At 45.1% G+C, this 26,394-nt stretch overlaps 1 protein-coding gene across 1 annotated transcript in view; it reads right to left on the reverse strand.

Moving 5' to 3' along the window:
* Positions 1–213: 213 nt before the first annotated feature.
* LOC145361921 (uncharacterized) overlaps positions 214–26,394 on the reverse strand; it is a 34,307-nt gene continuing 8,126 nt past the window's right edge. The window contains exons 2-4 of the mRNA XM_080217906.1: positions 10,401–11,879; positions 4,890–5,812; positions 214–1,599 (exon numbers count right to left, since the gene is read on the reverse strand). Of these exons, the coding sequence (XP_080074032.1) occupies positions 1,515–1,599; positions 4,890–5,812; positions 10,401–11,879 (2,487 nt within the window). The 3' untranslated portion in view covers positions 214–1,514. The remainder of the gene's footprint in view (positions 1,600–4,889; positions 5,813–10,400; positions 11,880–26,394) is intronic.

Raw genomic sequence — 26,394 nt, forward strand, 5'->3', positions numbered from 1 at the left:
GTCAAGAATGAGCTAAGGGCTAACTCATTGATTTTAGATAATTATGCACATTTTCTAAACCTTAAAGCCACGCTGTCTCTGAGGTTAACTCAAGATAATAGCTAAAGTGTCAAACAATACTTGCTTAATATATCTGTCTACCGATTTATAATTGGTTCTTGACACCTGATAGCATCTCCTGATGTTTCAATGCACAGTCTTACTAAAAGATCAGATGGGTCAAATAAAGGTTTATTCATTATCCAACTGAATGTAGCTTGCCAAGGCCATAAAGGTTCCAGACCTACACTGTATCTTCCAGACGGGCTGCAAATACATCATTTTACAATTTGTATTATTTACGAACAGTGTGCTTAATTATAGGATAGAATACAGTGCAGAAAGATACCATTCAGCCTATCGAACCTGCACTGACAATAATCCTACCCAGGCTCTATCCCTATAACTCCACACATCTACCTTTCTAATCTCCCTAATACTAAGGGACAATCGAGCATGGCAACAAACTTGATACCCACATCTTCGGACTGTGGAAACCGGAGTATCTGGAGGACACGGGGAGAATGTGCAAACTCCACATAGCCGGTTACCCGAGGCCAGAATTGAATCCAGGTTAACCACTGTTAACCTGGTGTTAACCACAGTGTTAACCACTGTGCAACCATGCCATCTTATGCGTCATTATAAAACACAAAAGATTACGGATTTTGTTTGAAAGTTATATTACCTGTCTTACTAGTATATCTATTGATTAATTATTTAACATAAAAGATTACAGATTTTAATGTTGGAAATTATATTATTAATCTTGCTAATATATCTATCGATTAAATGTTGAATCTTTAAATGTTTCACAATTAAGGCTGTTTATTTAGCTAAATCGGCTGCTTACTGATAAGGCAGCAATGGGATTTGTTTTAAAATGTCTTCTAGTTTAGTTCAAAGTGGCTTGAGACCAAGTTAGTTTACTGTACAAAATAACAGATTCAGGTTACAAAATAGCCATCATAATAAAATTAGTGATTTGGAAACTATCGACATTCAGTAACTTGTGAACTCGCTGGTGTTTCAGCAATTGGGATGATTCAGTCAGTCGCTTCTCACACAGCGTAGGGGGCACAGCCTCTCTCCAGTGTGAAATCACTGGTGTTTCAGTTGAATGAGTGAATCAGAAACTCCCTTTATACACACAGTGCAGGAGAACGGTCTCTCCCCAATGTGAACCCGCTGTTTGTCCGCAACGTGGATAACTGAGTGAATCTCTTTGCACACTCGGATCAGGTGAACGCCTCTCCCCAGTGTGACTGTGCCGATGTATTTCCAGTGGGGATGGATAATTAAATCCTTTCCCAGTCTCCACATTTCCACTGTTTCTCCTCAGTGTGACCGCACTTCTGGTTGGACAGGTCAGATGATTAGCTGAATTCTCGTCTACACACCCAAGACGTATACACTGTCTCCTCACTGTCAACGGTGCTTTTTCCTTCCGTGTTCAAAATTTGATGATATTCAGGTTACAATAAATTTAGAAACCCCAGCAGATCCTGAGGTGATGATAGGTCTGAGCTTTCTGACTGCAAATCCTCCCTTTCAGATATCCTGTGAAATTGATTTAAAACAGAAAGAAGGAAGTCAGAAAGAACCCACAAAAGCACAAAGGCAGCTTGTGAAATTGAGCTGAATGAATCTGGTCATTTGTGGGATCTGTACAAGAACAAAGTGACCATTAAAGCTGCTGGACTGCTGTAAAAAACCGGCTGTGTCACTAATGTGCTCCAGAGAACCCGACAACTGGTTTAAAGATAGGAACAAGAGTAAACCATTCAGCCCACCGAGCCTGTTCCACCATTTAATACGATCGCAGCTGATCAGACACTTCAATGCTATTTACATGCATTAACCCCTTAAGCCTTTACATTATTGTTAATCAGAAATCGGTCAATCTCTGCTTTAAACATACTCAGTGACTGAGTTTCCACACCTCTCTGGCATAAAGAATTCCAAAGAGTCACTGCTGTCTGAGTAATGATAGTTCTCCTCATCTCCACCCTAAGTGGCTCCCCCCTTTTTTTGAAATTGTGTCCCTGCTTCTAGTCTTCCCAAGCAATGGAAATGTCTGCACCTACCCTGTTAACTCCTTTAAATATTTTGTCGGTTTCAATAAGATAGCCTCTCATTCTTCGTTTGTCCAATCTCCTTCCACCGACCTGCCATCTCCTGAACTTGGAAATACTACATTTGGTCCCCACATCCAAATCGTTGATATGTATTGTGAACATATGGTCCCAAGTCCTGATCTTTGTGGTACCCCACTAGTCACAGCTTGTAATGCAAGAATAACCTGTTTATTCCAACTCTCTGTTTTCTGCCAATTAACCAATCCACAATCTGTGACAATGTGTCGCCTCCGTTCCCATGTATTTTTATTTTGCTCATCAACTTCCTGCGGGGAACTTTGTCAAAAGCCTGCTGAAAGTCCAAACATACCACGTCCATTGATCCTCCTTTATCAGTTTTGTTAGCAGCACCTTCAATAAAGTCCAACAAGTTTGCCCAACATGATTTCTCATTTGTAAATCCATACTGACTCTGCCCAATCAGATCCAAGTGTCTATTTATCATACCCTTGATAGTAGATTCCAACATTTTCCCTGCCACTGATGTAAGGCTAACAGGTCGGTGTTTCCCTGTTTTCTCTCTCCCTCCCTTCTTAAATAGGGGTGTGACATTTGCTGCCTTCAGGAAGCATCCCAGAATCAATAGAATTTTGGAAGATGATCACCAAAATATACAGCAACCTCTTGCAACACTCCGGGATATAGAATATCAGGTCCCGAGGACTTTTTAGCTTTCAGTCCCATTAATTTCTCCAAAACAACCTTCTCACTTATAATAATTGCCTTCAATTTCACATTCCCCCTATTCCTTGGATTTCCACATCTGGGAGATTTCCTGTATCTTCCTTAGTGAAAACACACACAAAGTAATCATTTGGCTTTTCTGCCATTTCTCTATTCCCCATTCTGAATTCTCTGAACCCACTTTTGTCTTATCCAAACACTTTCTTTTTTACATACTTATAGAAACTTTACAGTCCGTGTTCATGGTTTTGCTAGATTGCATTCGTAGTCTATTCTCCCTCTCTTCATCAGTTTCTTGGCCTCCCTTGCTGATTTATAAAAACCTCCCAGCTTTCACGTTTATTTCTGGCAACTTTATAACTCTTTTCATCTGATATAATCCTTAACTTCCTTTCTCAGCCATGGCTGACTGTATTTTTGGGGGGGGTTTTGCACCCTGAGGGAATGTATAGATGCTGCATACTATGTAATTGTTCTTTTGCCTCTGCACAGTCATTCCTTTTGATGTACTTTCCCCAATCCACCTCAACCAATTTGTCCCTCATGTCTTCACAATTTCCTTTATTCAACTTTAACACCCTGGCTTCAGACTGAGCTTCCTCACTTTCAAACATAATGTAACATTCTATCATGTTGTGATCACTCTTTCCTAAAGGTTCTGTTCCAACTGGATTATTGATTAGCTCCTTTTCATTAGATAATACTAGTTCTACAATAGCCTGTTTTCTAGTTGGCTCCTGGGCAAACTGCTTGAGAAACCCATCATGGCACACTCCAGAAACTCGTCTTCCTCAGTGTTAGTGCTCACTCGGTTTAACCAGCCTCTGTGCAGATTGAAGTTATTTATGATCACTGTATTACCCATGCTATGTTTCCCTCATTTACACGTTGCCATTTCTATGTACGACTCTAACCAATGTGTGCTGCCCTTTGTTGTTTCTTAGCTCCATCCAAACAGATTCCACACATTGTTCTTCTGATCTGAGATCCTCCCTTACTGATCCCATTCCTTATTATCAGCACAGCTCCACCTCCTTTCCCTTCTTGTCTGTCCTTCTGAAACATAAAATATCCACGAATATTCAGATCCCAGACTTGGTCATCATGCAGCCATGTTTCTGTACTGAGAATTATATTAAACCCATTTACCTCTATTTGTGTCTTTAGATCGTCTACTTTGTTCTGAATGTTGCTCGCACCGCAGGTAGAATTCCCTTAATTTTATCTCTTTGACACCATTCCGCACTCGACACATACTCAATGCTTTGCTTTGTTCCTCCTGCCGTCTAGTCCCATTATCACTTCCTGTGACCAACATTACTTCCTTCCAATTCGGGGCACCCTTCAGATTCTCGTTCTAGTTCTAGATTCTAGTTTCAATCCACCCCTCTTCAACCTCTTAATATCTCTGGGAGAAGAGAGAGGCAAGGATGAAGATGTGGGACCTTATAGATTTACAAGTTAACAAGAGCACTGATAGAATCTTCCAAACCCTCAAACTTCACCACCTAAAAGGACCAGAGTAGCAGGTGTATGTGAACACTATCAACAAACAGTATTGGATCAACAGAAATTTCCATTTAAATATTGGAAAGATCTTCAGACCCCACTACAAACTCCACTCCCTAACCATCTATACCATCTTACATCTTACCAATACTCTCTTACAGCTTTGAGCTGAACCAGATTGTTCACAATCTTGGTGTCAGATTTCACCCCAGGCTGAGACTCTGACTACATATCACTCAGACCACCTATTTCCACCTCAGTAACTTTGTCTAACTTCACTCTTGCCTCATCTGCCACTGAAACCCATCCATTTCTTTGTTCCCTCAGAAACCCATTCTCAGCCACCCACATAAAGGTGAGATCATACAAAACTCAATATAAAGCTAATTTATGTTTTTTTAGACAGGATTTAACATTTAAAACAGTGCTGGAGATTTTTAACATCAGCAGAAACAGACCTTAATAAACATGACTCAATTCTGGAAGTGATTAGTATCCTAATCCAACCACCGTACTTACTTTTGTACTTGCTGATGTGTCTGCTGGATGGATGAGGTAGTGAATCCCTTCCCAAACTTGGGGGGAACGAACGGTCTCTCCCCAGTGTGAACTCGCTGGTGGTGGTTCACCAGGGCAGATGACTGAGTGAATCCCATCCCACATTTGGAGCAGATGTATGGTCTCTCCCCAGTGTGAGTTCGCCGGTGTACAGTGAGATCAGAGGATCGCTTGAACCCAGTCCCGCAGTCTGAGCACCTGAACGGTTTCTCATCAGTATGAACACGTTGATGTAACAGGAGTTGTCCGGAACTTTTAAAGCACTTCTCGCAGTCCGGGCATTTAAAAGATCTCTCGTCAGTGTGAATCCGCTGATGCCTCAGGCGAGCAGAGGTGGAAGCAAATTCCTTTCCACACTTGGAGCAGGTGTAGGGCTTCTCGCCCGTGTGAGTGCGCTGGTGTGTCACCAACCTGGATCGGACAATGAATCCCTTCCCACATGTGCAGCAGATGAATGGTTTCTCTCCTGTGTGAATTCGCTCGTGTATCAAACAGCTCGACAGCAGAGTGAATCCTTTCCCACACGTGGAGCAGGTGAACGGCCTCTCCCCAGTGTGAATCCGGTGGTGTATCAGCAGGTCAGATGACCGAGTGAATCCCTTCCCGCACTGAGAGCAGGTGAACGGTCGTTCCCCAGTGTGACACCATCGATGAATTTCCAGCGCAGATGGGGATCTGCATCCCTTCCCACAATCCCCGCATTCCCACGGTTTCTCCCTTTTGTGACTGTGTTCGTGTTTTGACAGGTCAGATGATTGGCTGAAACTTTGTCCGCACACAGAACACATGTACGGTTTCTCCCCACTGTGAACGGAGCTTTTTCCTTCCATGTTCCAAATCCAATGATATTCAGCTTGCAATAAATTGGGCGACTCTGTCAGATCCTGACGTGACGTTTAGTTTCTGTTTTCCGACTGCAAATCTTCCCCTTCTGATACCCTGTGAAATTGATTTAAAACAGAAAAAGGGAGGGAGAGAGCACCCACAAAAACACAAAAGAGTGAACTGAATGAATCTGTGGAGCCGGTTCAAGAAAAAGATGACCGTGAAAACTGCTGGATTGTTGTAAGATTACAACTGATCTGGACGGTCCACAAGACATTGGCTTTGATGGGAGGAGGCAGCTAACAGAGTTCAGAGCAGAATGGATAAACGAGATGGATTTTATATATCTAAAGCCCAGCCAGAAATTTGACAGAATCTCCCAAACACTCAACCTCCAGCAGCTGGAAGGATAAGGGTGACAAGTCTATGTGAACACCCTCACTTCCAATTTCCCCTCCAAGTCACACACTCTTCATGTGTCTAACATTCAGTACTGGATGAACAGAAATATCCTCCTTTTAAGGGCGGCACGGTAGCACAGTGGTTAGCACTGCTGCTTCACAGCTCCAGGGTCCTGGGTTCGATTCCCAGCTTGGGTCACTGTCTGTGTGGAGTTTGCACATTCTCCTCGTATCTGTGTGGGTTTGCTCCAGTTTCCTCCCACAGTCCAAAGATGTGCGGGTTGGGTTGGTTGGCCATGCTAAAAAATTGTCCTGAGATGCGTAAATTAGAGGGATTAGTGGGTAAATATGTAGGGATGTGGGAATAGGGCCTGGGTGGGACTGTGGTCGGTGCAGACTCGATGGGCTGAATGGCCTTTTCTGTACTGTAGGGTTTCTAAATACTGGGACGACTGAAGTCATTGTCTTCATAGAATCCCTACAGTGCAGAAGGAGGCTATTCAGCCCATCGAGTCTGCACCGGCAACAATTCCATCTAGGTCCTATCCCCACAATTCCACATATTTACCCTGCTAGACAGTGAGAGGCAATTTAGCATAGCCAATCAACCTAACTTGCACATCTTTGGAGTGTGGGAGGAAACCCGGACACCCCGAGGAGACCCACGCAGACAATATGAGAGTACGTGCAAACTCCACACAGATACTGACCCGAGGCTGGAACTGAACCCGGGTACCTGGCACTGCAAAGCAGCAGTGCTAATCGCTGTGCCACTCCAGTCCCTGTGACAAACCTCACTCCATCCCTCTCCCTGATAAATGTCTGAAACTGAACCAGGTGACACGCAACAATGATTTAAATACTGCACAAAGCTTCTGTCCACATACTTGTGTCATCTCCAGGAACCCAATACTATCTGATTTAAATGGCTTGACTTCACTCTGTTGCATCCTTTCTTTGGTTGCCTCTAGAATTGACAATTCCAACCCACTTCTAACCAGCCTCCCACATTGATAAATTCGTGTTTTTCCAAATCCCCGTCCCCTGCACTGAGTGCCATTCACTCACCCATCACTCTGTCTTCACTGACCTACACAGTTAAACAGCAACTCAATTTAAAAGTCTCATCCTTCTTTTCAAATCCCTCCATAATATTGCTCTTCCCTATTTCTAGTCACAGAGGTTTGATCTTTTTTTCCCCACAGACACACTTACATTCAGGTTCTGATGAATCCAGTGACTCTGAGAGGTTTTGATCTGATGTTTGGGTTGAGTTTCCCACTGTCAAATTCTGCTTTTCCCATATCCTGCAAACAAAATCATCACTGTCAGTCCGGGACAGAATTTGAGAAGAAACAAACATTTTATCTTGCTTTGAGTTTTGTGTGTGCAAATGCTCCCCTTCTATTTCCCTGTAAAAGGAGGTTCCAAAATCCTTCAGTATGAGTCCAGGATAGAAACTCACAACATTCTCTACTCCTGAGTTGGATTAGCCAGGTTAAATTGACCCCTAGTGTTCAAAGATGTGTAAGTTAGAGAATTAGCGGGAGAAATATGTGGAGTTACAGGGATCGGGTCTGAGTCAGTGCAGAGTCGATGAGCCGGATGGCCTGCTTCTGCACTCTCAAAATTCTGATACCTGTCTGCTGGCACAGCAACCTGATCAGTTACACATCATATAAAATGCAATCAGAACTATGAGAGAATCTCCAAAATCCTCAACTTCCACTAACTAGAGGACCAGTCAGACATGGACGGCATAGTGGTTAGCACTGCTGCCTCACATCACCAGGGACCCAGGTTTGATTCCTAGCTTGCTCACTGTCTGTGTGCAGTTTGCACGTTCGCCCCATGTCTGTGTCGGTTTCCTCTGGGTGCTCCAGTTTCCTCCCACAGTCCAAAGATGTGTCAGTTAGGTGGATTGGCCATGATAAATTGCCCCTCGGTGCTAGTAGGGGACTTCCTAGGGTAAATGCGTGGCGTTATGAGGATAGGGCCTGGGTAGGATTGTCGTTGGAATAGACTCTACGGGTCGAATAGCCTTCTTCTGCACTAAAGGATTCTATGAACTGACTTGTCTCGTATCCAGAACTAGGTGAGCAGAAATGTATTAAATTTCAATTTTGGGAAGCCTGAGGTCTTCAGTTCCCATGCAAACTCCACTCCCTGACCGTTGCCTCCATCCCTCCCCCTGACAACTGTCCAAGGCGGAACCAGCCTATTCACATATTGATGAAGCAGTTTGATTGACAGGTGGTTCCCATTGAAGATGTCAACTTTCCCCTGACAAACATGGCGGCCATGCATGCACCGAATCGCATATTGCCCTGCACAAAGATGGCAGCGATACATGCTCTCTGTCGCGCGTTGCATTCCGGAAAAATGGTGGACGAGAACTCGGGTTCGTGTGAAAAAACTGCGGCTCCACTCCGGGCAATCGGCGACGGAGAACTGGAGTTTCTGTAGCTTACACAATATGTTTATGAACCCGTTCCTGTCTAACCTCCGGATTCGTAGCTTCTGCTCACAGCCATTTATTTCCTGCACCTGGAGCATATCCCCGAACCAAACATCGCAAATTGCCATTACTCACACTGCGCATGCTCCATTCCCAGCCCCGCCCCCTCTCTTCCCATTGGCCTGGAGCTGCTGTCAATCAGCCGGGCATTGTGAGGTGTCAGTGTGAGATGGGTTCAGAGAGTGCAGGCAGAGTGAGATGGACAATTTACCTGAATCACATTCACATTGCATTAAATTTATGACTCTGAGAAGAGCTGCTTCAATGCTGTCACAGGGACACAAATCATATTGCAGGATTCAAACATGGATTTCCAGGAAAGATGGAAAGCTTCAAGTTTTTAGGTGTCTACATCACCAACCTGTCCTGGTCCCCCCATGCCAATACTATAGTTAAGAAAGCCCCACCAACTTTCTCAGAAGACTAAGGAAATTTGGCATGTCCGTGGCGACTCTCACCAACTTTTACAGATGCACCATAGAAAGCATTTTTCCTGGTTGTATCACAGCTTGGTATGGGCTCCTGCTCTGTCCAAGACCGCAAGAAACTACAAAAGGTTGTGAATGTAGCCCAATTCATCATGCAAACCAGCCTCCCATTCATTGACTTTGTCAATGCCTATACAGATAGCAAAGCAGCCAGCATAATCAAGGACTCCACGCACACTGGACATTCTCTCTTCCACCTTCTCCCGTCAAGAAAAAGATACAAAAGTCTGAGGTCACGTACCAACCAACTTAAAGAACAGCTTCTTCCCTGCTGCCATCAGACTTTTGAATGGACCTACCTTGCATTAAGTTGATCTTTCTCTACACCCTAGCTATAACTGTAACACTACATTCTGCACTCTCCCCTTTCCTTCTCTATTAATGGTGTGCTCTACCTGTATAGCACGCAAGAAACAATACTTTTCACTGCATGCTAACACGTGACAATAATAAATCAAATCAAAATATGGACTAGAAGATGACCAGGGCATGGGAGAGAAAAACGAGACTGGAGATTGGCCAGGGGGTTCACAAGGACATCAGTCAAGGAATTTTTTTATTTTTGAGGAGGTGGTGATAGCAGATCATCAATGAGAGATTTGAAAGTGAGTAGAACGATAGCCGAACGTAGAGAACCATTAAAAATGTCAGTAGACATGGTGACATTTTACAGGAAAAAGTTGATGGTGCAGGAAATGGGTCCTGTGGACAGAGAATGAAGAGGGGAGGTAAAAATAAAGAAATATGTGGGTTCAGGACTCAGAGAAGGGGTGTTTTAAAAGACTTTTTGTCCAGGGGACTAGTGAAAGGATAGAAACATAGAGACTAGAAGCAGGAGGCCATTCGGCCTGTCAAGCTTGCTGCACCATTCATTTTGATCATAGCTGATCATCAAATTCCAATTTCCCCCCCTTTTGCCCACCCCAACAGGAGAGGCAGCTGATCAGATTGTCTCAATCTTAGTGACAAAGAAGTTCCATGAGCTCCTCGTACTTGTTGTTGAAGGTGAGAATGGAGGAGGCAAGAGGGACAGCCCTTTAAAATGAACAAACTTGGTTCAGACATATTAAAAAGACTTGACACACATGGTAGTTTACACAAAGCTGATTTATTTGAATTTTATTCAGAATATTAACACCTATAATTGAGCTGGACTTGATGGCCATCAGCAGAAACTGACCCCAAGGAACATGGACCTGACCTAAATATGAAAAACAGCAAAACTGAATCCCTGTAGTTAGTTGTGAACTCGCTTGTGTCTCACCAGGGCAGATGACTGAGTGAATCCCTTCCCACAGTCTGAGCAGGTGTATGGTCTCTCCCCAGTGTGAACACGCTGGTGTACTATGAGATCGGATGATGTCCTGAACTTAGACCCACAGTGAGAGCACTTGAATGGTTTCTCATCAGTGTGAACACGTTGATGGGTCAGCAGATTCCCGGAAATTTTGAAACACTTCCCACAGTCTGGGCATTTAAAGGGTTTCTCATCAGTGTGAACTCGCTGGTGTCTCACCAGGGTGGATGTCTGACTGAATCCTTTACCACACTGGGAGCAGATGAACGGTTTCTCCCCAGTGTGAACTCGCTGGTGCACAGTAAGCTTTGATGATGTCTTGAACCCAGAACCACAGTGAGAGCACCTGAATGGTTTCTTGTCTGTGTGAACATGTTGATGGGAAACTAGATTTCCAGATCTTTTAAAACATTTCCCACACTCTGTGCATTTAAAAGGTTTCTCCCTGGTGTGAACACGTTGGTGTGCAGCGAGATTTGATGATGTCTTGAACCCAATCCCACAATGAGCACAACTGAATGGTTTCTCATCAGTGTGAACACGTTGATGGGACATCAGTTCCCCAGAACGTTTAAAGCACTTCCCACAGTCTGGACATTTGAACGGTTTCCCCCCTGTGTGAACCCGCTGGTGTGCAGTGAGATTAGAAGATGTCTTGAACCCAGTCCCACAATGAGAGCATCTGAACGGTCTCTCGTCAGTGTGAACAAGTTGATGGGACATCAGTTCACTGGAACTTTTATAACACTTCCCACAGTCTGGACATTTAAATGGTCTCTCCCCAGTGTGAATTCTATGGTGTATGTACAGGGCTGATAACTGAGTGAATCCCCTCCCACAGTCAGAGCAAGTGAAGGGCTTCTCTCCAGTGTGAATTTGCTGGTGTTTGATGAGTTCAGATGATGTCTTGAACGCAGACCCACAGTGAGAGCAGCTGAACGGTCTCTGATCGGTGTGAACATGCTGATGGGATGCCAGTTCCCTGGAACTTTTAAAGCACTTCCCACATTCTGGGCATGTAAAAGGTTTCTTGTCAGTGTGAACTTGATGGTGTGCCAGCAGCTGGGATGACTGATTGAATCCCTTCCCACACTGGGAGCAGGAGAAAGGCCTCTCTCCAGTGTGAACTTGCTGGTGTCTCAGTAGATGGGATGACTGAGTGAATCCCTTCCCACATGTGGGGCAGGTGAAAGGTCTCTCCCCCGTGTGACTGCGTTGATGATTTTTCAGGTCACTCGGGTATTTGAAACCCTTCCCGCAGTCTCCACATTTGCGCAGCTTCTCCCCAGCGTGACTGCATTTGTGTTGTGACAGATCAGCAGATCGTCTGAATTCTCGTCCACACACAGAACATGTGCAAGGTTTCTCCCCACTGCAAACGGTGCTTTTTCCTTCCATTTTCAATATGCAATGATATTCTGCTTACGATAAATTGGGCAACTCTTTCAAATCCTAATGTGATATTTGGTTTCAGTTTCCTGACTGCAAATCCTCCTCTTCTAATACCCTGTGAAATTGGTTTAAAGTAAAAAAAAAAGTGAGAGAACACCCACAGAAACACAAAGGCAGGTGGTAACATTGAACTGAATGTAACTGGTAATTTGTAAGGCTGGGAGGTAGGAAAAACCATAAAAGGTTTTTGTAAAAACCCAACTGGTTCACTAATGTCTTTCACAGAAGGAAACCTGGCAGAAAATCTGGGATTGCACAAGGCCCACAAGAGATGAGAGGGAGAAAAAGACAGACAGAGAGAAGTGGGAGAACAAGGAAAAATATTGCATTTCTCTACATCTTGACCAGAACCCTGACAGAATCTCACAAATCCCCCACCACCGAGAAGGGCCAGGGTAGCAGGTGTATCTGGACTCCATCACTTCCAAGTTACACAGTATGATATAGTTCCAAATTAAGATGCTATGTGACAAAGATATAAACCTTCAGGGTTTAAACTAATATGGAGGAGGAGGAGGAGGAGGAGGAGGAGGAGGAGGAGGAGGGGGGGGGGGGGGGGGGGGGGGGGCACGAGACCGATAGCTCAGTAGGCACTGGGATTGGGAGCGAGTTGGGTGACAGGGTAAGTTTGGATGAGAGGAAAATCATCCGGGAGGAGGAGGATCCGAGTGGGCCTGGAGGTCTGGAGTGCATCTGTTTTAATGCAAGGAGTGTAACGGGTAAAACAGATGAACTTAAGGCCTTAATGTTCACAAGGAATTTAGATGTGGTTGCAGTGACAGAGACGTGGTTAAAGGAAGGGCAGCACTGGCAGCTAAATATTCCTGGGTATAACTGTTTTAGGTGTGACAGAGGAGGGTTGAAAAGAGGAGGGGGAGTGGCGTTGTTAGTTAGGGAGCACATCATGGCAGTGCAGAGGGAGGATAATATAGAGGAGATAGGAATTGAGTCACTGTGGGTGGAGTTGAGGAATAGGAAGGAAGCAATTACTATGCTAGGGGTGTACTATAGACCACCCAACAGCCCGCGGGCAGTGGAAGAAGGTATACGTAAATACATTTTGGATAGGTGCAGAAAGAATAGGGTTGTTGGAGTGGGAGATTTTAATCTCCCTGGGGTGGCCTAGAGCTGGGGGTTCGGACGGGGAGGAATTTGTAAAATGTGTACTGGAAGGGTCCTTGGAGCAGTATGTAGCTAGCCCGACTAGAGAGGGGGCTATACTGGATTTAGTTCTGGGAAATGAGCCTGGTCAGGTGGTTGAGGTTGCAGTAGGTGAACATGTGGCTAATAGTGACCACAATTCAGTCTACTTCAGGATACTAATGGAAAAAGATGAGAGCTGTCCGAAGGGGAGGGTGCTAAATTGGGGAAAGGCTAGCTACAGCCAGATTAGGCAGGAACTTATAGATACTGACTGGGAAAGGCTGTTTGAGGGTAAGTCCACGTTCGGCATGTGGGAGTCTTTCAAGGGAAAGCTGAAAAGGTTGCAGGAAAGACATGTGCCAGTTAAGAGGAAGGATGGGAAAGGTAGGATTAGAGAGCCGTGGATTACTAGAGATATTGAGGACTTGGTCAGGAAGAAAAGAGAGGCGTATGTTAGGTCTAAGCAACTGGGAAGGGAGAGAGCATTGGAGGAATACAGAGAGAGTAGGAGGGAGTTCAAACGGGGAGTTAGAAGGGCAAAAAGGGGGCATGAAATGATTTTGGTGGACAGGATTAAGGAAAATCCAAAGGCATTTTACTCCTACGTTAGGAACTAAAGGGTGGTTAAAGGGAAAAAAAAAAATCGGTCCTCTTAGGGACAGAGGAGGGGAACTGTGCTTAGAGTCCGACGGAATGGGGGAAGATCCTGAATGAATACTTTGCGTCAGTATTCATGAAGGAGAGGGGCTTGATGTCCGGTACTGTCTTGGAGGGAGCTGTAGACCAGTTGAAGGAAATATCCATTACGAGGGAGGAAGTGTTAGGGTTTTTAGGTAGCATTAAAACTGATAAATCTCTGGGGCCTGATGGCATTTATCCTAGGCTGCTTAGGGAGGTGAGAGATAAAATTGCTGGACCTCTGACGCAAATCATTGTCTCTTCTTTGGACACAGGTGAGGTCCCAGAGGACTGGAGGATAGCGAACATGGTACCGTTGTTTAAAAAGGGTAGGAGGGATAACTCTAGTAATTATAGGCCGGTGAGTTTGACGTCAGTGGTAGGGAAGTTGTTGGAGAGGATTCTTAGAAATAGGATGTATACGCATTTAGAGCATTGCGATCTGATTAGGGATACGCAGCATGGGTTTGTTAAGGGGAGGTCGTGCCTTACGAATCTGGTAGAATTTTTTGAGGAGGTGACAAAAACAGTCAACAAAGGACGAGCCGTTGATGTTGTCTACATGGATTTCAGTAAGGCGTTTGACAAAGTCCCTCATGGTAGGTTGGTTGAAAAGGTTAAGGCTCATGGAATACAAGGACAGGTATCTAGATGGATTGATAACTGGCTCGGTAATAGGAGACAGAGAGTAGTAGTGGAAGGGTCCTTTTCTGGCTGGAGGTCTGTGACTAGTGGTGTGCCGCAGGGCTCAGTGCTGGGACCTCTTCTATTTGTAATATATATAAATGACTTGGAAGAGGGAGTAACTGGTGTGATCAGCAAGTTTGCAGATGACACGAAGATGGCTAGACTTGCGGACAGTGAGGAGCAGTGTCAGGCAATACAGCAGGATATAGATAGGCTGGTATATTGGGCAGATAAATGGCAGATGGAATTTAATCCTGATAAATGTGAGGTGATGCATTTTGGAAGAAATTATGTAGCGGGGGAGTTATATGATAAAGGGTAGACCTATTAAGAGTATAGAAATGCAGAGGGACCTGGGGGTGCAAGTGCACAAGTCTTTGAAGGTGGCAGTTATAGGTGGAGAAAGTTGCAAAGAAAGCTTATGGTATGCTTGCCTTTATAGGAAGGAGTATAGAGTACAAGAGCTGGCATCTAATGTTGCAGTTGTATAGACCGCATTTGGAGTACTGCGTCCAGTTCTGGTCGCCTTACTACCGGAAAGACATGGAGACCCTGGAGAGAGTGCAGAGGAGGTTTACCAGGATGCTGCCTGATATGGAAGGATTGGGTTATGAGGAAAGATTGGGCAAATTGGGGCTGTTTTCCTTAGAAAGACAGAGAATGAGGGGAGACCTAATAGAGGTGTATAAGATTATGAAGGGTATAGATAAACAGTGATAAGCTTTTTCCTAGATTGGAAACAAATATTACGAGGGGCCATGGGCTTAGGGTGAGGGGGTCGAGGTATAATTCGGATGTTAGACGGAGGTTTTTCCACACAGAGGGTCGTGGGGGTATGGAATGCACTGCCAAGTAAGGTGGTGGAGGCAGGCACGCTGGAGTTGTTTAAGGGGTACTTAGATAGGCACATGAGTGGGATGGAGATGGAGGGATATCAGGATATAGGAGACTGTTTTAAATAAGGATCAAGAGCCTTGGGACGTTCCTGGGAATCAATTGATTCCTGTGGACCTTCCAACATATTTTCTGGCTCACTTGTTTTACTTTTGAGCTTCTGGGTATTCCCTTGAATGTTTGTGTAAGGATGTGCATGTTATTGATGTTTTTCTCTTTTAATCCACAGGTGCGTCGGTCCACCTTGTTGTCCAACAAGGGGCACACACGGTGGGTCGTGCGAGGGCTGCTCTTGGATGTTTCGAGAGTAGCCTAGTGCTTCACGTCGTTAGTGTACGCTTAAACTGGACTAGCTGACGGGCAACACGACAGCTCAGTGACTATCGCTGTTTGCTGTGCAGATACATGGATTTGGGCCAGTGTCTGTGGGAGTTTGCACATTCTCCCCGTGCTTGTGTGGGTTTTCTTTGGGTGCTCCGGTTTCCTCCCACACCTCTTAGGCTGATTGGCGTAACAAATTGTCCCTAAATTAGTCTCCCCTCAATCTGGTTTCCAGTGTGGAATGCCATAAGCTTAGACAAAGGTCACAAGTGGAAGAGGGAACTCACAATGTTAAAATGGCGGCGCGGGCTCGTTGGGCTGAAGGGCCTGTTTCCCGCGCTGTGTTGTTCTTGTTCTTTGTCCTTCTTGGGTATAAAGGTTGCGGGCTTCAAAGGTGCAGCAAAAGGAATCTTGGTGCATTATGCAGTGCATCTTGCAGATGGCACACACTGCTGCCACTGTGGTCAGGGAAACTGGGGTTGTTCTGCTTGCAGCAGAATAGATTAAAGGGAAACACAAACAAGTGACTGCACCTTCTGGAACCTGAAACAAAAGCAGAAAATGCTGGAAAATCTCAGTCGGTCTGACAGCTTCTGGGGAGAGAGAACAACACTCAGCATGGAGGGACCAGGATGGTTTGTTTCTCGTCGAGGCGCCTGGAGGCGTGAAGCTCTTGACCGCTTGTGCTTTGTCCCCATTGGTGTTGGAGGCGTGCCCTCTGCTGTGCTACCTGGGGTCAATGGCTGTCTCTCTCGAGGTGGGGCAAGGGGAGAATTGTTGCCAGTTTGCCGGGTTCTCTGTCTCTTTTTTGCGCTACGTCTCATCATCGTTTGGGACCTGACCCAAAGAGAATGGTGTGAATTTCTATCCTGGACTTACACTGATGCTTTTGGAAAATCCTTTTACAGGGGATTAGAAGGGGAGCATTTACACACACAAAACTCAAACCAAGTGGAATCTTTGTATTTTCTCAGTTTATATCCTGGACTGATGCTTTCTTTTTAAAGCACGGTATTTAATGAAGAAACTTAGGCAAGGAGTAAGGAGGGCTAAAGGGGTCACGAAAAGTCATTAGCCATCAGGATTAAGGAAAATTCCCAGGCTTTTTATACTTCTATAAAGAGCAAGAGGTAGCCAGGGAGACGGCTGGCCCACTGAAGGACAGGGAAGGGAATCTATGCATGGAGCCAAAGGAAATGGGAGAGGTATTAAATGAGTACTTTGCATCAATATTCACCAAAGAGAATGACTTGGTGGATTATGAGTCTTGAAAAGGGTGTGTAGATAGTTTGGGTCATGACGAGATCAAAAAGGTGGTGATATTGGGGTTTTTTGAAAACATCAAGGTGGACAAGTCCCTGGAGCCTGATGGGATATACCCCAGTATACTGAGAGAGGCAAGGGAGGAAATTGCTAGGGCCTCGAGAGAAATTTTTGTATCCTTAATGGCTACAGGGGAGGTCCCAGAGGATCAGAGAATAGCCAATGTTGTTCCTTTGTTTAAGAAGGGTAGCAAGAATAATCCAGGTAATTACAGGTTGGTGAGCCTTACAACAGTGGTAGCAAAATTATTGGAGAAGACTTTTCGTGAGAATTTATTCCTACTTGGACATAAGTGGCCGTATTAGTGAGAGGCAATATGGTTTTGAAGGGGAGGTCGTGTCTTGATCAAGTTTTTCGAGGAAGTGATGAAGATGATTGCTGAGGGTAGGGCAGTGGATGTTGTCTACATGGACTTCAGTAAGGCCTTTGACAAGGTCCTCATGGCAGACTGGTACAGAAGGTGAAGTCGCATGCAATCAGAGGTGAGCTGGCAAGGTGGATACAGAACTGGCTCGGTCATAGAAGACTGGGGGTAACAGTGGAAGGGGTGCATTTCTGAATGGAGGGCTATAACAAGTGGCATTCCTCAGGGATCATTGCTGGAACTTTGCTGTTTTCAATATATGTAAATGATTTGGAGAAAAATGTAACTGGTTTGATTAGTAAGTTTGCGGATGACACAAAGGTTGGTGGAATTGCAGATAGTGACGAGGACCATCAGAGGATACAAATCAGATGGAGACTTGGGCAGAGAGATGGCAGATGGAGTTTAATCCAGACAAACGTGAGGTAATGCATTTTGGAAGGTTTAATACACATGGGAAAGATACAGTAAATGGCAGAACCATTAAGAGTATTGATACGCAGAGGTATCTGGGCATATAGGTACACAAGTCACTGAAAGTGGCAATACCAGTACAGAAGGTAGTCAGAAAGGTATACAGCATGCTTGCCTTCATCGGCCGGGGCATCGAGTTTTAAAATTGGCAAGTCACATTGCAGCTTTATAGAATCTTAGTTAGGCTGCACTTGGAATATTGCCACACTACCAGAAAGATGTGGAGGCTTTAGAGAGTGTACAGAAAAGATTTACCAGGACGTTGTCTGGTATGGAGGGCATTAGCTATGGGGAGAGGTTGGAGAAACTTGATTTGTTCTCACTGGAACGACAGAGGTTGAGGGGCGACCTGATAGAAGTCTACAAGATTATGAGGGGAATGACAGAGTGGATAGTCAGAAGCTTTTCCCCAGGGTGGAAGAGTCAATTACTAGAGAGCATAGGTTGAAAGGAGATGTTTTTTTACATACAGAGGGCGGTGGGTGCCTGGAACTCGCTGCAGGGGGAGGTAGTGGGAGCAGATATGATAATGACTTTTCAGGGGCGTCTGGACAAATGCATGAATAGGATGGGAATGGAGGGATATGGTCCCCGGGAGGGTAAGGGGTTTTAGTTCAGTTGGGCAGCATGGTCAGTGCTGGCTTGGGGGGGCCCAAGGGCCTGTTCCTACACTGTAATTTTCTTTGTTCAAATCTTGATGACTCTTCATCAGATTGAATGGAAATATGATAGAGGTGTAAAAGTTAATGATCGGTGTACATGAGGTACACGAAGAAAAGGAATTTGCAATAACTGATTATAAAAGGACTACAAGACACATATGCATCAATTGGTGCAAGAGATGCAGGAGTGTGCGAGGAAGAAATTTCTCAGTAGCTGAGTGGTAATGACCTGGAACGCAATACTTACACACAAAAGCTGATAATATCCAGGCCCTGCTGAATCGAATGATTTTGTCCACCTTTAATGTGATGTTTGAATTGAGTTTCTCCTCTGAAATTCCAATTTTAATATTCTGCAAGAAGAAAGTCTGTACTTAATCTCAACAATATAAATTCAGGAGAGAGAAACATGAGTTTGGAGTAGGTGAATGCTCCCCTCCTAATCTCCTGTAAAAAGAGTTCCCAAAAGCCAGTGTGTGTCCAGCATAGAGAAACTCACTTCTACACCCTAGCTATGACTGTAAGATTACATTCTGCCCTGCCTCCTACCTTTCTCTATGAACGTATACTTTGTATAGCATGCAAGAAACAATACTTTTCCCTGTATACTAATACACGTGACAATAAATCAAATCAAAACATTCTCCCCTCCAGATGCCTGAAGCAGGATGAGCACGCATACACCCTGCTGCCCACTACTCCTTTAAAGATGGTGGCCATTAACTCAGGCCTCCAACTCAGACAGTTGCTGCTGTGGCACAATTGGTGCAAACGCAGCACCGAGCGCTTCTTATTCAGGTTTTGAATACTCCTTCCACCACCCCCCTCATCCCATCCCTCACTGTATCATACTGCACAGAAACAAGCCCAGCATATCTACACCGACCTTTAAAGTTTATTTATTACTCACAAGTAAGGCTTATATTAACACTGCAAATGAAATTACTGCGAAATTCCCCAAGTCGCCACAGTCCGGCGCCTGTTCGGGTCAATGTACCTAACCAGCACGTCTTTCAGACTGTGGGAGGAAACCGGAGCACCCGGAGGAAACCCGACAGACATGGGGAGAACGTGCAGACTCCACACGGACAGTGACCCAAGCTGGGAATCAAACCCGAGTCCCTGGCACTGTGAAGCAGCAGTGCCACCCAATAAATACCATTAAATCTATACTAATCCAATCTACTTGAATTGGATTATCGTCTACTGTACCTCAGCGATATAAGTGCTTGTGCAGATGCTTCTGAAATATTGAGAGAGTTCCTGCCTCTACCACCGACTCAGGCAGCACATTTCATCACTCTCCAATTGAAAATTCTTTCCTCACATCCCCTCTAAAACACTCCTCACCGTAGACCTTTGATCTACCATAGGGAAAATATTCTTACGATCTACCCTATCTCAGAGTCTCAAGGGATTACAGCATGGGAGCAGGTCCTTTGGCCCAATTTGTCCATGCCCCCCTTTATTTTTAACCGCTAAGCTAGTCCCGTTGCCTGCGTTTGGCCCATACCCTGCTATAGCCATCATACCCATACAACTGTCTAAACGCTTTTTAAAAAAACAAAATTGTACCTGCCTCTACTACTATCTCTGGCAGCTTGTTCCAAATACTCGTACCCTGTGTGAAAAAATTGTCCCTTTGGACCCTTTTGTATCTCTCCTCTTGAACCTACATTCCCTGGTGGTCTTAGTGATTAGGATTTGGCACTTCCACTGCCGCGGCCCAGGTTCAATTCCCGTTCAGGAATTTTTTGGGTGGCACAGTGGTTAGTACTGCTTCTTCACAGCTCCAGGGACCCAGGTTCGATTCCTGGCTTGGGTCATTGTGTGTGCAACTTGCACGTTCTCCCTGTGCTTGCGTGGGTTTCCTCTGGGTGCTCCGGTTTCCTCCCACAGTCCAAAGATGTGTGGATTAGGTTGATTGTCCATGCTAAATTTCCCCTTAGTGTCCCAGGATGCATAGGTTGGAGAGGTTAAAGGGATTAGCCAGTAAAATATGTAGGGAATAAGGCCTGGGTGGGATTGTGGTCGATGCAGACTCGATGCACTGATTTCTACGCCCTCTAGTTTTAGAGCCTATTTATTTTGTCCGTCTCGATTAGATTCCCCCCTTGGCCTCCTCTGCTCCATGGGAAAGAAACCCAGATTATCCAGTTCCCAAAATTGAAAAACATTACCCCCAACAAACGCGGAAACTGAACATGCGCTGTCCTCACATTGCCCCCAACAAACATGGGCACTGGACAGGCACCGTCCTTGCATTGCTCCTCACAAAGATGGCGATAACGCAAGCGTACAACTGCACATTGGACGCGGGCGACATGGCGGCCGTGAACTCGGGTCAGAAACGAGGGAGTAAAAACTAGGCTCCGCTCCATGCAAACGGGAAATTATTTTTCTGGGTTTGCGGTTTACACAACATGTATATGAAGCCTCTTTCCCCACCCGCCGAATCCATCGCTCCCTCCAAGCCACCATTTCACCCACTTACCGACTGGATATCAGACCACCTGCTCCCCATCGCCATTAATACTGCGCATGCTCCAGTGCCAGCCCCGCCTCTCAGTCACTCCGATTGGTTGGAAGACCACCCGCTCCCGCTCGGTCCTCCAGCCCCGCCCCCCCCTCCAATTGGTCTGGAGCTGCTGTCTATCAGCCGGGTATTGTGACGGTTTCAGATGGTGGGCGGGGCCACAGCCTCAGGCTGAGTTGCTGATTATTGGCAGCATTTTGTGTTTGGGGATTAGAGCTAGAGATGGATGGTCAGTTCCCCTGGGACTGGGGGATTCACACATTACCATCGCAACTTTACAGGAGAAAGTCCCTGCTTCAATCCCCACTGCAAATCTGGTGTTTCAAATTTATCCAAACTGGAAGAATTTAGATATTAAATAGGCAGCAGTATGTCAGAAAAATAATACAAAAAAGTATGAGATGATGCAATTCATAGGTTAGAATAAAGTTTAAAAGTAAAAGTTCATTTATTTGTCACAAGTAGGCTGTGACATTAACACAGCAATGAAGTTACTGTGAAATTCCCCTAACTGCCACAGTCCAGCATTCGTTCAGGTCAATGCACCTAACCAACATGTCTTTCAGGATGTGGGAGGAAACTGGAGCATCTGGAAGAAACCCATGCAGACACAGGGAGAATGTGCAAATTCACCCAAGCCAGGAATCGAACCCAGATCCCTGCCACTGTGAAGCAGCAGTGCTAACCACTGTGCTACCATTCCGCCCAGAATAGTTTAAATCCAGATTAAATGGTGAAGGCTTATATGTTGCAGAGGAACAAAAGAGGAAAGAGATGGAAAATTCTAGTTAATACCTTATTGATCAGCAGGATCAACACTCCAGTCTCAAACTTTATTAAGAAATATGTTTTAAAAATTCATTTGTGGGGTATGGGCATCACTGGCCATACCTAGTTGCAGTTAAGAGTCAACCACATTGCTGTGGATCTGGAGTCACATGTAGGCCAGACCAGGTATGGACGGCAGATTTCCTTCCCTAAAGGACATTAGTGAACCAAATGGTTTTTTCCAACAATCCACAATGCTTTCATGGTCATCAGTAGATTCTTAATTCCAGATTTTTTTTAAATTGAATACAAATACCACCATCTGCCATTGCGAGATCTGAATCCGGGTCTCCAAAACATTAGCTGAGTTTCTGGATTAATAGTCTAGCGATAATACCACTAGGCCATCACCTCTCCACATATAAACTGAGCAGGGTGGAAGGTTACTAGGCACAGCAGTGCTGTCAGTAAGCAGCGTCATTCAACCCAGCTGATCCCCTCCCTGTGTGTTTACCCACACCAAGTTTTGTTCAGCCCTCACCCCTGTGCTCACTGACTTACAAAGGCTTCAGGTTAAAAAGCAATACAATTTTAAATTTTCTGATCCTTGTTTCCAAATGCCTCACTGAGCTCACCCCTCCCTATCTCTATCATCTCCTCCAGCCTACAATCCCCTGCTCCTTAAATTCCAGTCGCTTTACCAAATTGTATTTAAATCGCTCAATTCTGTCAGATTCCAAGGCTCTAACCTCTGGAATCTCCATAAACCTCTCCACCTCTCTCCCTCACTTTTCTCTAAGATTTTCTCTCTCTTTGACCAAGCTTTTGGCCTCTTAAGGTCAAGCCAAATAAAATGAACTCAAGTTAAATCAGGACAAAGTAAAAGGGGCAGCTCCCCAAAAGGAAGAGAGTGAGAGAGTGCAGAGGACATTTAACAGAATGATTTTAATTGTTAGGTGATGTTGGGGTTGCTCTGCCTGAAGCAAAGGAGATTGAGCAGATATTTGGTAGAGGTATACAAGTTGATGACAGTAAGGCAGATTAAAAAAGCTGTTCCAATTAGCTGTTCATAAAAGGATTAAAGGAAATAGACATGATTTTCGACAAGATGTACAGCAGAACGTAGGGAATAAATTTTACATGATTGTAAATAAACTGGAATTCGATACTTACACTCAGAGACTAATAATATTGTGGGCCTGATGAATTGAGTGACTCTGTTAGATGTGATGTTTGGTTTGAGTTTCCAGTTTGCAAATGGTCATGTAATATCCTGTAAAAAGTCAATTCCAAAATGTCATAGAATTCTTACAGTGCAGAAGGAGGCCATTCGGCACAGCCTCTCCAACAGAGCACTCCAGGCCCTATCCCCACAATCCTATTTATCCCCTAATTTACATTTCAGCATGGCCAATACCCCTAACCTGCACATCTTTGGACACTAAGGGGCAATTTAGCATGGCCAATGCACCTAAGCTGCACATCTTTGGACTACGGGAGGGAAACAGAGCACCCAGAGGAAACCCACACAGACACGGGGAAAACGTGCAAACTCCACACAGGTAGTCACCCAAGACTGTAATTGAACCTGAGACCTGACGCTGAGAGGCAGCAGTGCTAACCACTGTGCCACCTATAGTCTATCACTATCAGTCCAGAATAGAAACTAAGAGACAAATAGTTCTCTCGTTTTGAGTTTTCTGTATGTAAATACTGCCCTTCTAATCCCCTGTAAAAGGAGTTTCCCAAACCCATCAATGAGGCCAGGACAGAAACTCACAACATTCTCTCCTCCTGCTGCCTGGAGCAGGATGAGCGCGCATGCGCCCTGCTACATAGCCCCTCCCCGGGCCGTCGCCGGTCTGTTCGCTGCAAACGCGGGGCTGCGAGTTTCTAATACCGGGCCTGCGGCCTGCACCAAGTGCTTATGAACCCTCCCTGCCCACTCCATCGGCTCCATTTCTCCCGCTCAACCGCTAAGTGTCCTTCCGCTGCAGCCGCCAATTTCTCACCCGCTTTCCACAGCTCCGGAGCACTGCGCATGCCCAAAGCACACTCCCGTAATGCGCATGTGCAATTCTGCTTTGGCTACATTCTGCCTCGCTGTGAATGCTGGGTCAGGGATCCCCCATTGGAAACCTACACTGTTAGGGCTGTTATTATATCTTATACTGATTGCAGCCGTAGGGAAAAATATAAAATTAAGAATTCAATTAATATAACAAGGTGCACGTGTCTCTACCAGTTTGTCCAGGGTTGAAGCAGGAACAAAATAGTCCACATTGTTAGATTTGAATTCATGGTAACTTAGCAGGTAAAGTGAAGTTAGTTTCTCCTTCTGTACACAGACGTCCTAAACTGTGTCGTGTCAGTAAGAACATGGGATTAAATCCTTTAACCATTTAAAGCTGGACTGATAGCAGGTGATCAAACTGAGTCCCTTCGCAAACATGAAATATCTGTTTTTTTTCCCTGTCATTTCGAGTATTGTGTTCAGTTTTGGTCACCTAATTATAGGAACGATATTCATAAGGTTGAAAGAGTGCAGAGAAGGTTTACAAGGATGTTGCCGGGACTTGAGAAACTGGAGTTACAGAGAAAGGTTGAATAGGTTAGGACTTTATTCCCTGGAGCGTAGAAGAATGAGGGGTGATTTGATAGAGGTGTAGAAAATTATGATGGGTATAGATAGAGTGAATGCAAGCAGGCTTTTTCCACTGAGGCTAGGGGAGAAAAAAAAAACTAGAGGACATGGGTTATGGGTGAAGGGGGAAAAGTTTAAAGGGAATATTAGGGGTCTTCACACAGAGAGTGGTGGAAGTGTGGAATGAGCTGCCAAATGAAGTGGTAAATGTGGGTTCACTTTTAACATTTAAGAAAAACTTGGACAGGTACATGGATGAGAGGGGTGTGGAGGGATATGGTCCAGGTGTAGGTCAGTGGGACTAGGCAGAAAAATGGTTCAGCACAAACAAGAAGGGCCAAAGGGCCTCTTTCTGTGCTGTAGTGTTCTATATGACTGGTGTTGTGTCAACCATTCATGTGACCGAGTGAATCTGTTGGCACATTCAGCTGGTGAATGATCTTTTCAGAGTGTGATTTCACTATGGAGGGTTCAGCTCAGTCTTGGATCTCTAAAACTTCTGGTAGACAGTTCAACGTTCTCAGCCAAAGACAACATAAATCGACCGGAATGTGCATGTTTGGGAGAAGCTTTCTGAACCATTAGAGCTGGAAACGAGAGTAAGTGAATTGTGTTGGATTTGAGTATGTTCAGAACTGCTGAGGGAAGGGGGAACATAAGAAATAGCAGCAGGAGTGGGCCATCCAGCCCTTCGAGCCTGCCCCGCCATTCAATAAGATCATGGCTGATCTGAAGTGGATCAGTTCCACTTTCCTGCTTTCTCCCCATAACCCTTAATTCCCCTGTCTATCAGAAATCTATTTACCCGTGACTTAAATATATTCAATGAGGTAGCCTCCACCACTTGAATGAGTAGAGAATTCCAGAGATTCACCACCCTTTGAGTGAAGAAGTTCCTCCTCAATTCTGTTCTAAAGTGCCCCCACCCCCTTATTTTGAGACAGTGCCCTCTAGTTCTGTTTTCCTTTCTAAGCGGGAAGAATCTCTTGACCTCTACCCTATCTAACCCCTTCATTATCTTATATGTCTCTATAAGATCCCCCCTCAGCCTTCTAAACTCTAACGAGTACAGACCCAGTCTATTCAAGCTCTCCTCATAAGCTAACCCCCTCATCTCCGGTATCAGCCTGGTGAACCTTCTCTGTACTCCCTCCAAGGCCAATATATCCTTTCACAAATAAGGGGACCAAAACTGCACACAGTACTCCAGTTGCGGCCTCACCAGTGCCCTGTACAGTTGCAGCAAGACTTCCCTGCTTTTATATTCTATCCCTCTCGCTATAAAGGCCAACATTCCATTCGCCTTCTTGATCTCCTGCTGCACCTGCAGACTGGGTTTTTGCGACTCATACACAAGGACGCCCAGGTCCCTCTGCACCGTAGCATGCTGCAGCTTTTCACCCTTTAAATAGTAATCCCTCCTACTATTATTTCTGCCAAAGTGGATAACCTCACATTTGCTAACATTATACTCCATCTGCCAGGTCCTCGCCCACTCGCTCAGCCTATCTAGATCCCTCTGCAGACTTTCCACACCCTCCACGCAATTTGCTTTTCCACTCATCTTCGTGTCATCAGCAAATTTTGTTACCAAAATGTAACAGTGTAAGACACTGTATTCAGTTAATATTCAACAACAAAGGTGTATTACTTATCCCTTCTCAGACTAAAACTGCATACAAGTGTTTCTAAGACAGTGAACAAAGAATAATACAGCACAGGAAACAGGCCCTTCGGCCCTCCAAGCCTGTGCTGCTCATTGGTCCAACTAGACCATTCGTTTGTATCCCTCCATTCCCAGTCTGCTCATGTGACTATCCAGATAAGTCTTAAACGATCCCAGCGTGTCCGCCTCCACCACCCTGCTTGGCCGTGCATTCCAGGCCCCCACCACCCTCTGTGTAAAATACGTCCCTCTGATATCTGAGTTAAACCTCGCCCCCCTCACCTTGAACCTGTGACCCCTCGTGGTTGTCACCTGCGACCTGGGA

This window comes from Carcharhinus amblyrhynchos, chromosome X (assembly GCF_965287045.1).
Source record: "Carcharhinus amblyrhynchos chromosome X, sCarAmb.v2.hapA, whole genome shotgun sequence".
Classification (NCBI taxonomy): domain Eukaryota; kingdom Metazoa; phylum Chordata; class Chondrichthyes; order Carcharhiniformes; family Carcharhinidae; genus Carcharhinus; species Carcharhinus amblyrhynchos.